Source organism: Oryx dammah, unplaced genomic scaffold, assembly GCF_014754425.2.
Source record: "Oryx dammah isolate SB20612 unplaced genomic scaffold, SCBI_Odam_1.1 HiC_scaffold_24, whole genome shotgun sequence".
In the NCBI taxonomy this organism is placed as follows: Eukaryota; Metazoa; Chordata; class Mammalia; order Artiodactyla; family Bovidae; genus Oryx; species Oryx dammah.
Window position 1 is genome coordinate 73,754,829 of NW_024070208.1, and position 13,615 is coordinate 73,768,443.

At 53.6% G+C, this 13,615-nt stretch overlaps 1 protein-coding gene across 1 annotated transcript in view; it reads right to left on the reverse strand.

The window, feature by feature from the left end:
- The window catches only part of STK24 (serine/threonine kinase 24), a 95,182-nt gene that overhangs the window by 6,204 nt on the left and 75,363 nt on the right, over positions 1-13,615 (reverse strand). Inside the window, exons 6-10 of the mRNA XM_040267370.1 lie at positions 8,198-8,383; positions 5,792-5,937; positions 3,823-3,952; positions 2,695-2,763; positions 783-919 (exon numbers count right to left, since the gene is read on the reverse strand). Of these exons, the coding sequence (XP_040123304.1) occupies positions 783-919; positions 2,695-2,763; positions 3,823-3,952; positions 5,792-5,937; positions 8,198-8,383 (668 nt within the window). The remainder of the gene's footprint in view (positions 1-782; positions 920-2,694; positions 2,764-3,822; positions 3,953-5,791; positions 5,938-8,197; positions 8,384-13,615) is intronic.

The window sequence follows — 13,615 nt, forward strand, 5'->3', positions numbered from 1 at the left end:
GAGATGCTCCTGATTCCCATGGAGGCCCGGCCAACCTCTAGGAAGAGCTCGGCAGCCTGGACACTTGACCTGGAAGGTGAACCTCAGAGCAATGACCTGCCCGGTGTTTTGCAGGGAAAAGAAAAGGGTTTGGGTGTGAAGGAGAGCTCAGCTCACAGAGCTGCGCGACGGTCCACCTCCGCTCTCTGCAGCAGCCCCAGGGGACTGCGCTTCTATGACCTCTTTCCAACAAACAAGATCGGGGGAGCGGGCAGGGGCCAGATGGGCAGTCCCACCTCCTCCTCACTCAGGAAGGCATGCCACCAGGGCCGCTGGCAAGGCCAGGATGCCCTCCACTCCACCCCACAGCAGGCTGCCACAGAGGGGGCTCCCTGCCAGCACCACAGGGCTTCTGGGCACGAGACAGAACCGAGAATTCGTACAGCCACCCGCCCAGAAAGAACACAGCTGTGTCCACTCTTGCTGAGCCCCAACCTCTGGGGTTTCTGGACTCCTGACTTTAAAGCACAAACCCAAACAAGGAGTTACAGACACCGGGCTCAGGACCATACCCCTACAGCTGGGCACGAGGCTACATCTGGAAAGCTCAGAGTACCTGCCCGCTGACGTCATCCAGTGTTCATGAGACAAGTGCTATAACCACAGAGCTCTCTGGGTCCTGCCAGGAGAGTCCAGATTCACTCAGTTCACCCGTAACTGATTTCTCGAGGGCAGAACTCCCTCCCTTCCCTAGTTCTGCAGCCAGCCCCGGCCCGAGGGCACTGGGCACAGACGCCGCTCACCTCTGCAGCCGCTGCACCAGCTGGGCCACCATGGTGTCCGAGATGCCGGGGCAGGCCTCCTCCGCCAGGTAGATGGCCCCGCGCAGCTCCTCAATGGAACCCAGGTTTCCGCCGCACGCCTGGCTCTTCTCCTTCAGCTGCGAACACAAGACGCGGGGCCGGCGTGACTCCCCCGAGGATGAGAAACCACGGGCATCTGTGATATAACGTGTGGCCCACGCCTGCTCCGGCCATGGGGGTCCAGCAGCCTCAGCCCGGACCCCTCCCTTCCGGGAGGCCGAGAGCTCTGGGCAGGCCCCAGTCTCTGCTTTCCCCAGGGGAGGGGGGCTTCTGTGCACCTCTTCATCCACTTCCTCTGCTCCCTTCTTCCATTTCAACCACCAGCAAAGCCATCCCATGCCTACTCCGCTCTGGTCTACAGCCGCAGCTGCAGCACAGGCTAGAAACTCGGAGCTCCCAGGGTTACCAGGCAGATGGCTAAGGCCTTGGGGTGCTGCCAGAACACTCGACTTCATGGAACCAGTGAACAGTGAGTGGAAGCCGCTCAGTCATATCTGACTCTTTGCAACCCCATGGAAAACAGAGTCCATGGGATTCTCCAGGCCAGAATACTGGAGTGGGTAGCCTTTCCCTTCTCCAGGGGACCCTCCCTACCCAGAGATCACACCCAGATCTCCCGCACTGCAGGCAGATTCTTCACCAGCTGAGCCACCAGGAAGCCCATGGAACTGGGTGGCAGCCCTAAATCCTGGGGAGCCAGTGTCCCCTCAGCACCTCTGCCAGCCAGGAACTCCCCAAGGGGGATTCAAGGCCAAGCAGAGCCCAGGGATGAGCCTGTGGGTCCCTCCCACCCAGGATACCCCACCCAGGACCAAGGTGGCCCTGCTAGAGTCTCCCAGAGAGTTCTGATCCCGACCTGAACAGATGGGGCTGGGTGGCTCACTCGGAATTACCTTAAAGGCGGCGTGAGCCAGGAGAACCCACAGGGCAGTGTCAGAGGAGACTATTTCCAACTCATCTCCTAGTCGGTACAAACCCGATGAAGAACAACATTCACCCTAAGACCCACTCTCGAAACACCTCTGAATGCTGTATGCACGCACCTATCTACAGGGAGCAGGGTCTCCCCAAGAGGGCACCGGGATGCAGTGGCTGTAATCAGGGGCCCTGCGGGGTAAGGCCCCTATTGTGGGGGCTCACCAGGAAACCTGAGAACCCCAGGCAATCTGATATCCCCTTAAAGTAAACATCTACTTTTCACATTGCCATCATTAGAAGGACTGACATTGAAGCTGAAACTCCAATACTTTGGCTACCTGATGCAAAGAGCTGACTCACTGGAAAACACCTTGATGCTGGGAAAGAGTGAGGGCAGGAGGAGAAGGGGATGACAGAGGATGAGATGGTTGGATGGCATCACTGACTCAATGGACATGGGTTTGGGTGGACTCTGGGAGTTGGTGATGAACAGGGAGGCCCTGGCGTGCTGCGGTTCATGGGGTCATAGAGAGTCAGACACGACTGAGCGACTGAACTGAACTGAACCCAAGTCTGGCAGAAGCAGAGGCGCCAGGTTGCACCCAACCAGGTTCTATAGAAAGCAGCCCAACTGAAGTTCAAGTAGCCCTGGTCCACGTGTGGACTGGGGCCAGGCTGCTAAGTCCCCGTGAACACTGCTGGCAGCCCCGTGGCAACAGCTCCCAGAACAACGGGCTGGACAGCAGACGGCCCTGGGGAAGCAGGAGGCCCTCCGGGAAGGCAGGGCCTGGCCCAGCCGGCCTCCAGGAGCACAAGCCACTGGGCCAGCAGCTCTGACCTCCCGATTCCACAGGCAGCCCTGCCAGAGACATGAGCGCCTGCGTCCCCTTCTTCCCCTCTCGCCTGGCCCCCAACCATCCTCTGGGCATCTTACCTCTGCAAAGAGCGGAGAAATAATTGTAGATAAACACTGAGAGAAAGGCCTCTTTGGGATGTCTTTCATCTTGGGAGGAAAAAAAACGTAATGAGAAATGTTTTAACATCCATACTTGCCAGGGTTCACTAGACTCTGAGACACGTCCGCAGTAGCAGCTGCCTAGGGCTGCCTCACTGTGTTTCGCTCGACTACGGGGGACCACAGATACCGTCCCCCGTGGAAAGGCATGGCGCGCTGGGGGCCACGTGTGGAGAGGGCCTAAAGACAGCGCTCACGCCAGGGCTGGCTGCCACAAGGGGCTGCCACAGGACAGCGCTGCCTTTTTCCTCTTCTGCAGCCTCCACCTAAACACGTAATGATGCCTGCTTCTCAGAGTGGGACTCTAGGGTCGCCAGGGGACGGCCACTGGTCTGCTCTGCCGAGGAGAAACTATGCCTCTGTGCTTCAAAACAATCCCTCAAAATATACAGTTTTTCATAAATGCCAACAGGCACAAAACCAAATCATCGAAAATTACATTTGTCAGTCGCTCGGTCATGTCCGACTCTTTGCGACAGTGGCCTGTGGACGACTGTAGCCCGCAGGCTCCTCTGTCCACGGGACTCTCCAGGCAAGAATACTGGAGTGGGTTGCCGTGCCCTCCTCCAGCAGATCTTCCCGACCCAGGGAATGAACCCGGGTCTCCCACATGGCAGGCGGATTCTTTACCGCCTAAGCCACCAGGGAAGTACCAAAAGCGATGTGTTTAAGATTCCTTAAAACTCAACCCTCAAATTGCGGTGCCTTGATGAGGAACACCATCGTGCACCAGAGGCAGAGTGTTGTCAAAAGCTCAAAAGCTTGAGCATTTCCCAGCCACCCTTCCCCACCTCCTACAACCCGTGTCAGAAACGCTGAGCTGACAGTGTGGCCACAGAGAGCACTGCGAACCAGGCCGGCGCCCAGACTCATGGCCCAGCCTCGCCGGGCAGTCAGACAGAACGGAATCCCTTAATCTGTCAGCTTCCTGGCAGCAAAATTCCAACATAGGTGGCCCATGCAAACAGCAGGCTTCACGCCGAAGCGGCTCCGAAACGCCGCCAGTCCTGATGGCGAGGGCTAGTCTCTCCGCACGCACAGACGCACCTTGTTTCTTTCCAGATCCGACGGCTGGAGAGCTCCGTTCTCCAGACTCTTTGGATCCTTCTCCCGGATCGTGAAGATCCAGTCCCCCGAGTCGCTGCCTCCGGAAGCCTGGCCGTCTGTGTCCGTCTCCCTTAACACAGAAACCCAGGTGTGCCCGTGAGTGGGCGCCAGCTCCATGGAGGGGTGGGGATGGGGACAGGGCCCTCCGCGCTGCATGCCTGGTCCGGTCCCTCCGGGGCTGAGGAAGCCCACCCTGCCCTCACCCTCCCAGAGGCGGGAGACCCTGTGGGGATGCGGCTCCCATCACTTCCCATGGGGCAGCTGCACTACCAGCTCCATCCACCCCAACGGGGGCACGCAGCCCTGCCCGCTCAGCTCCCTCCCCGCCCTCAGTCACAAGCTTGGACACACCACCTCCACTCCTGCCTCCATCTCTTACCCTCCACTCACCCCCAAAACCCACCCTGTACCTTCATGCACCGTGACCAAGGCCCCCCTCTGTCCTCATGCTGCTGGGGGCTCAGCAGCGGATGCTCCCACTCAGGCCTCCCCTAGAGGCCCCCGGCTCCCAGCACCCAGACCTCCTCCCACCCGAGTGGTCCCGCAGGCAGGCTCTTCCCTTGTGCGGCTGTTCCGCAGGGCTTGGTCCTGGGACCAGCCCTTCCCTGCAGGGACGTGCTCAGGGCTCCAATGACCATCTACAGACTGGCGCTCTGCATGGTCTGCCTATACCTCTCGCCTCAAGGCCAAATCTCGCCACTGCTCCAGACGGGACACATTCTCCTGGAGACCCACACGTGCCCTCGCCAAAGCCGGCTCTCTGAGCCCTGGCATCCCCAGACCAGCCTGGTCTCCAGGGCCATCCCCTCAGTGGACTCCTGACACTGCTCAAGTTGGACCCCACCCCCCATTACCCAGACCCAACGGTAAACGTCCAGAACCACCTCCCGCCTAGCACCGCCTGTCTCTTCATTCTTGTCCCGACCACCAGTGTGGCTCAACACCGTGACCTCAACAATGTCCTAGTCTGTGGGTCTCACCCCTGACCTTGCAGTAGAATCACCTGAGGACCCTGAAACACACTCTGGGTCTCCCCCAGTGGCCCGGCATGTGGGCCTGGGCCAGGGGTCAGCTTGCACTTCTGGCTGCAGTGTGAAGGGGCACAGGCAAGGAGCCACTACCCCTGGGAGCACCTCCACACCCCTGACCCTCCCCTCCCGGCTCCAGTCTCCGCTCAAGTCAGTGCAGCCGATCCATCCAGGTCTCCCCACCTCTAAGCACCCAAAGGGCTCCCAGACCCAATTCACCTCTTCAGCTAACAGATCTCCTAGATGTTCAACCTGACACCAAGTTACAGGAAATGCCTGGGGTGGAGCTTTTATAACACCAGATACATACCTGCACACAAGAGAGAATCACTAATACCCTCACTTGTCTCTTCTTAAAAATGTGTTTATTTAAGAAGCCTGGCATGCTGCAGGCCAGGGGGTGGCAAAGAGTTGGACATGACTGTGCGACTGAACTGAAAGATGTGTTTAAAGTCATTTCACCTGATCAGTATTTCGAAAAAAAGAAACCAGGTCCAGCTCTTTACAGATTTTGGACGTGAATCTGATCAAACGCCCAGAGATGGTGAAGGACAGGGAAGCCTGGAGTGCTGCAGTTCATGGGACTCCAAAGAGTCAGACGCAAGTGAACAACTATTACAGATTTACTCAGAGAAACTCCACTGGCAACAGAGAGAGACTCAAGGACTCCAGATACAGACCCATACCAACACCAGAAGCACTGTCAGCCTGGATGTTCTTAAAGAAAAAAGAAACCCCAAACCCAGCCCAATCAGGAGACAAGAGCAAACAGGCCCACGTCACGCACAGCTTGGGGTTCAGACACAGCCTGGGGCTGGGGGAAGCCTCCCCTCTCCCCCAGGTCACAGACACGCCGAAGGACTCAGGCCGAACGGACTCACGTGTCTGAGTCTTCCGAGCTGGAGTCTTCGTGGCTCTGCTCGGCCTTCCACCTCTTGTACCTGTCGATGAGCTCGGTCAAGTAGGAGGTTTTCTTAGCATTGCGGATTATGAACTTGTGCTTCAGTAACTCCTTAGCGGTGGGTCTCTGGAAATGCATCAACCGACATACCGAAGAGGAAAACATGAGATCAGGTTCTCGGCATTCCACTTGACTCCACCCCAAAGGACAGGCTTCTGCCTCAAAACGTCCAGCCACCAATTCTAATACAAACAGATGGAGTCCTATTTCAAAGTTTTCTCCTTTAAGATTGATTCAAAGACTGTCATTCGGCATCGGTGGGCGGGGTCCCGCTCACAGTGTGGACGGGTACCTAGTATCCACTGGAGCCTAAACACTCTGGAGCTAACCGTCCAATGAAAGCAGAAGCCCTTCCCCCAGGAAAATGCATTCACACAGAAATGTTACAGAGAATTTCACAGAAGTCATTCAACCATCATCGCTAATGCTGGCAAGAGAGAAAATGTGTTCTGTATATCACCTCGTTAACTTTTTTTGTTTGGCTCCCTCCCTCAAAAACAAGAAGATAAATGTTCATTTGGATTCATCTGGAAGAAAGGAGCCAGGAGATAGCTTTTCCGTGGATACTGAAAGGGCAAGTTCTCTTAGTCATCAGCCTTCCCGAGTTAGAGATGCTGGTTTCCCAGGTCTGCCTCTTTCGTTGTGATGGGGGTGAGGACTTCCTCCAGGGCCTGGGCTCAGCACAGCCCCAGCCAGTGAGTGTGCATGGAACTCTGCTGCTTGCTTTGAGAATGGCAAAACCACCTGTAGGGCATATGCCTCCCGAGAAACCATGCAGCCCCAACAGGAGCGGACAGCAGGAACACACGAACCACACGAGTCAGACCGCATTCCCCCTTGCACTGAATCACTGCAGCTCCTGAATGACAGCCAGGCACACTCCTCCGACTCAAGCCTGTGCAAAAGCCTGGGTCACTTCTGGTATTTCTCAGTCCCCGTCCACACGAGTGTGAAACTCCAAGCACCTCAGAAGAGCCCAGACCCTCAGCCCCTCATCTTCCCCTCGGTACATTTGGGCTAGAGATGTGTGCACTGGGCCAGCAAGCAATACCAGACCTATTATCTATAATGGGAGGGTGTGTGAGCATCTTCTTAGGGCTGGGAATAAACTCCTGGTAATGTTCAGAGCTCAAGGACATGAAGCAGAGTGACCCTCATGGCACCTGATGAGTGGCGTATTCTGCATCCCCAAGGGGGATTCCTCACTGAATTCCACTGCCAAAACTTGGTATGGTATTAGAAACCCATAGTGCTCTTTTTAAAACCAACCACTGGACTGCAAGATCAAACCACTCAATCCCAAAGGAATCAACTCTAAATATTCACTGGAAGGACTAATGCTGAAGCTCCAATACTTTGGCCACTGGATATGAAGAGCTGACTCAATGGAAAAAGACACTGACGCTAGGGAAGATGGAGGGCAGGAGGAGAAGGGGGCGACAGAGGATGAGATGTGTGGATGGCATCACCGACTCGATGGACGTGAGTTTGAACAAATTCTGGGAGATGGTGAAGGACAGGGAAGCACAGTGTGCTGCAGTCCTTGGGGGTCACAAACAACTGGACATGACTAGGCAGCTGAACAACAAAAGCATATTTTTAGATAAGAGTTCTTTGTAGGGAGCAGGGGGTAGGGGGGGGATACGAGTTCAGAAGTTTCAGCCTGACCTGTGGCTAACCCTGCTGGAAAATTCAGAAACTCAACAAGGACATACAGTGTGACATGCAACACCAAAATACACAGACAACTTTGAAAGAAATATCCTAATTCAGAGAGAAAATGAGGCTGAAGCCATGCAGTCATCTCTGCCACATGGCTCTGCCAGGGTCAACTCAACAGCAGAGACAGGCAGAAGGAAGAGGGGAAAGCAAGGCGGGACTACATTGACATCTCATTCCTCTCTTCCTTCCTAACACATGCCAAGAAGAAACTGAAAATGTTTACTTTAAAGACTTATTTAGCCACTGTTTCTCAGGCCGGACTTTGCAGTTACGCCAACAGCTAAAAATAACCCAACATTCCACTCTAAATATTAAAAATGTATGATCCCACATAGAATATTAAGGAGAACAGTCTTCAAGCTCAATGCGGTAGGAGATACCAGAAAATCCGAAAAGACGGTAAGTAGACTTTGAAGCCTTAAAAAGATAAAATAACAATAAAAAGCATTTCCTCTTCAGAAAAATCAATCATACCCATTTAGAAAAAGAAATGAGATCATGAAGACAGCTGAAAGCAGAGAAGGAAAACAGACCACCAAGACGCATCCTGACCCATCAGGCCCCCATGGTGGGGAGATGCCCGTTCCCAGGTCAAGACACTTACAAAGCTCGGCTCCTTGTTCAAACAGGCCTCCACGAACTCCTTGAGGGGTTTGCTGTAGTTCCCTTCCAGCGTCGGGGGGTTGTTCTTTGGGATAAGGAATAGGACCTTCATGGGATGCAGCTCAGAATGCGGCGGCTCCCCCTTGGCAAGCTCGATGGCCGTGATGCCCAAGGACCAGATATCTGCCTGCAACAGCAAAACACAGCTAGTTACACATTCGGAGGGGAGGCAGTTTGAAGAAATGTACTTCTTAGGAGGTAAAAAAACAAAAACAAAAACAAAAACTCAATGTGCTTCTGAGGTCTTGAATAAGATACTCATTCTTAATTGAAAAAAATTTGTTAAAGATAAAGCCTTTGGTGTAACTCCAAAAAAGGCAACACACAGGAGGACATGTAATAATAGTATCTTCTGCCTCAACGTGGAAGCTGGCTCTGATGATTACACCTCTTCCCTTTGCTGCCAGAGGTGGGAGACCTTCCACGTTCGTTTAAGTCCCTCAGTCAACAGGACAGGCAACCTGAGGTCAGTGGAGACGGCATGTCTGGGGACCAGAGCACGTTTGCAGCCACCACGTCCAGAGATGCTTAGAAGCCAGCAGAGCCCTTAAAGCCACAAGAGGAGGAAATGAGACCCCTGTTCCCAGGCGGCCAGGCCAGGAGCCTGGGCCCAACCCTGGAACTTCTCTTTGGTTCCTCCTATATCAACGAGCTGCCAGGCGTGTGGCTCTTGACCTCTTGGCGCCCTGGGTCCCCACCTACCCCTCCTGCCTCCGGCTTAGTTCAGAGATGTCTTCTGTCCCTAGGGCTTCCGTGAGGGTCTCCGGAGTGGTCTTCCTGCCTGCAGGCTCCGCCTGCATATATCTAACATCCTGCTGACTAACTTGGAAACCTTGACTGGCACTTGAATAAATGGCAAGCAATTCAGCATTATGCAGTAAAAGTCACAAAAATACCCACACTTGTTAAAGCCAACTAATTTCACGTCTAGGAATCGATCCTAAATAAATTTTATATTTAGAAAATGGTAAGGGATGCCTAAAATATTCAAAAACAGCATTACTTATGCTAAAACCATAGAAGAATGACTATATTGCTATGACACATTAACTTGACTGAAGTACCAAATATTCACCACTGATGCTGATAGAGAATCAATTGAGTTTGTCTATTACGGTATCTAGGATTTACGACATCAGATTTTAAAATGTGTCTGAATTTTAAAATAAGAATTATATGGGAGAGGGCAATCATTTTCCAAGCAACTAAAATTGAGGTATAAGAGGAGACCTGTTTACCACTTTGGGAAATTAGCTGTTAAGGGAAACAAACAGTGGTTTTCAGAAATGAGACTAAGTAAAAAAATCACAACTGAACTGCAGATATTTACTCGTGAACAGATTTTCTTTCCGTATGTGGCTAGTTCTGGGGAGCATTCTCCTAAAAGTGACAACGCAGAATTATCCATTATTGATGAGCAGTGGGGGTGAGGGGACCCAAGTGGGGCACTAACAGCAGCTCTCAAAATCCTTGCAGTAACACCTAGTTAAGCAAAAGTCACCTGGCTACACCTCTGCAGACAAAATACAACTTAAGTGGCATTTTAAAATTTATGCATAGAAAATATTCTATGAAGAACCACAAGAGGGGGACTTCCAGTGGTTAAGAATCCATGGGTCCCTTGCAGGGAGTATGGGTTCAATCCCTGGTCAGGGAACTAAGATACCACACAGTGTGCGGGGCAGCCAAAAAAAAGGGGAAGACAGGAGAAAAAAAAAAAAGGAGAATCCCAAATAACAGTTATAACTAGTTAAAACACAGCCCAAAATGGATTTAATAAAAACTATTTAATAAGATGCAATATTCAGAAACACATTAAGTCGCACGAGAGGTATAGAAACCGTCTGAGACCGACTCCGTAGCAATACACGGCCCCACCATTACCTCATGCTTGGACGAAGCTGGATTCTTTCTCCACTCACATCCTTCCCCTGCGTGCAAAGTGCATCCCTCCCAGCCAGGAGGTGGGAACTCCTGGCCCTGAGGATGGAGCCCGGGAGGCCACGGGCTGCCATCGGGACAGGAGGGTTGGTCACGTACCCAGTGGACCAGCTGGCTGTACACATTCCAACAGATGGGCCGGTCCTACCATGTCTCCACTCATCTTTATTTTTCCATCAACACATCACCTGTTTTCATCCTTCACCATGGTGACTGCAAACAGTTATTTCGGACGCGACTGGACACCAAAATAACTTAGCTTGTGCTTGGGTACTAGGCCTACAGATGTTTTTCCCTTCGCTCATTTTTTCCAGTATTTTCCAGATTAAAGACTAAGTGCTGCTTTTGAGACCAAAAAAGGGGAAAGTTGTTTACAAGGAGAACACCAGTGCTGGCCGCTCAGCCTCCACAGGGGTTGCTAGCAGGGAAGTCAATAGACATTCCAGCACAAATGTCTCTCCTCTCCTCCCAGCTTGTCTCTGAAGGGCTGAGAAGCCCGTGTCTGTGCCACCCGACACCCTCTCGGCCCCGTGAACCAGCTCACAATCAGAGCCCCTGAAGCCGAGCGCCGCACTGGCTCACTGAAGCGTCAATCACCTGGCCTGGTGCTGGGCTCAGCTACAGCAAGGGCAGAACGGAATGAGCACAGAAGGGGGCAAGGTCCCCACCCCAGTCCAGCCCACCCGCGGACATCCTTCCCCTTAGAGAAAGGGGGAAAAGATGGAAGGGTCTTCAGCCCAAGCCCCGGCTCCACGGGTGCGCCCGTGGGCATCTTATACTAAGCTTCACTAAGTCACCTTAAAGAGAACAATAATGACGAAGAAGGTTCTTAAGGCCTCTGAACTAACATGGCTTAGAAATGCCGGGCTCAGATCAAGACCTGAGATCAGCATTCTCAGATGGGGCGAATGACAAAGGACCAAACGTACTGGTTCCAGAGGTGACTGTGCCAAGCCGGTTCTAGACACACAGACACACAGACACACAACACTGAGGCCGATGCCCCTTTAAGCTCAGGGAGATGAAGATGCTGGGGAGGCAGGTACAGCCCATCCTCATCCCACCCACGCCCCCTTTTGAGAATCATCAGCACGTGGGCCCTGAAATGAAACTGCCAGGAGCACCTGGCTTCCCCAGGGACCCCGGGGGACATGCTCTTTACCTGTAACACAGAGACCAGCGGGGGGACTGTCTAAGGATGCGGGGAGGAGACGGGCACCGGCAAGAAGCCGAGTGTGTCTCTCAGGCGAGCAGAGGTGCCCGTTCAAGAGCATAACCACCCTGGCCAGACGGGCCTCGGGCGGGAGGCGGCCCCTGGGCAGAGGCCCTTTGTCAGACCCAGCTGGCCCCTGACAAAGCTCCGCACTCACACCCTGAGCCTTATCTGCGCTTCCCACACCTCCTGTGTCAACAAGCCTGGCGCATGTCACAAACTTCTTCACACTGAGTTCCAGCTAAGGGCTGCTGGGTCTGATCCAAGCGAACCAAAGAATCGGCTTTTTGCCATAAGCCAGGAAGGCTGTGGTCCGTGGGGTTGCAAAAAGAGCCGGACACGACTTAGTGACTCCACAACAACAGAGGCTAACAGGTGGCTAACAGGTGGGTAAAGGTCTGCGAGAGGTCGGACATGTTTCCTCAAGCTGCCCAGCCAAGCGCGCATTTCCTGTATGCCTGTGACAACATCTGCCTAAAAAAGGATGCCGCAGCATCTGCTGACCACAGAATATCATTCTGATCTAGACAGCTCCAGGGAAGAGGCAGCCAAGCTGGCTGATGTCCTGGGATCTCCATGGTGCAGAGCGTTGACACGAGAGGCCCCCCGCCCAGGCAGAAAGTGGGGGAGGGGGGAGTCTCAGGAAGGCTGGATAGTTCTTGAGCAAGTGTGAGGTGGGCAGTGAGGAATAAGAGAGATTTTACCTGAGAAGGTAAAATCTGAATCCTGAGTCACAGGGGGCCGGAGCTGACCAGCTAACTTATCAGTAAGGAAGAAAAGAGAAACACCAGGGGTGCTATCAGAGAAGTTAAGAAACTTGGATTCTAGTCCCACCCCTGCCTAAAAATCTAGACCTGCGAACCTGGATAAACAAAAGTGAAGAAAAGTCAAAGTGAACCTCACTCAGCCTTGTCTGACTCTTTTTAACCCCAGGGACTGTAGCCCACCAGGCTCCTCTGTCCATGGGATTCTCCAGGCAAGAACACTGGAGTGGGTTGCCATGCCCTTCTCCAGGGGATCTTCCCCACCCAGGAATCGAACCTGGGTCTCCTGCACTGCCAGCAGATTCTTTACCATCTGAACCACCAAGGAAGCCAATGATAAATGGGCCTCAGCTTAAAATAGAATGAACTGAATACATAAATTCCTGTAGAGTCTTAAAAATGATATGACTCCAGGAAAAGGGCCAACAGAGATTAGAGTAGCCTCAGGGGCAAATCCATGCCACAGGGCAAGGCACTCGGGCAACGGACACTCCAAAGGCTGGGCAGCTCTGCTGAAAACCTACCCTCAATTACTGGCCAGAGGCTTCCAAGGCCATGAGCCTACGGAAGTCACGGCCCTCAACAGCAAGAGGGCCAGGGCCACCTGGGCCCCGACGGACAGGGCCCCCAGCAACTTCAGCACCTACGTGACGGCTCACCACGTGGAGCTGAGGTCCCCGGGAAAGCCACTCGACGCTGCGTGTGCTACGTTTCACAAGGCGGGGGGATCTGTCAGGGATTGAGAAGATTTCCACTTAAAGAGAAGTAGTACTATCTGGCACGTAGAAGTATCTGAGTTAACTATTTGTCTGCCTGGAAATCCTGGCTTAGAGAAGCCTCTGCTCTGTGCCCACGTGGAGACTTCGCTGCATCCAGGCAGCTGAGACAGAGCGGCCTGGCATGCAGGTGTGAAATCAGATCCAGGAGGCGGGGCTCCTGGTAGGCTTTTTAAGCCCATACTAAACAGTTTAACAAGCTGAAGGGCAACAGGAAAAGAGAAGACAGGACAAACTGGGACAGTGCAGCTCATGACCGGCAAGACAGACTGGAGTAAGGAGACTCTGAGAACAATCCCAGTTGTGTGTGTGTAGGGAGGCGGGGGGGATTCCCCCTAAATGTGACAATAGAAAGGGTCTGCAGTGGCCATGAAAGGTACGCTTCCTCCCAGGCTCCGGCCTTCCAGCTTTGTGACTGGTTTCTCCTGGAGATCCTTTCTGCCCTGGTCCCTGAAATACTGCTCAGCCTCCTGTCCGAGGCCCTCTGCCCTCACCCACTCCTCGGGCTCCCCCAGCACCCCCAGCCCTTCTCCACAGACCTGCGCCCTACAGGCCTCTGCCCCTGCACGTCCCCAGCCCCGTCAGACACTGTCAGCAGTGGGGACCGGACACGTAAAAGGGGCTGACTGAGGTGGCAAGAGAACCCTGTTTCTAGGCGAGGCACC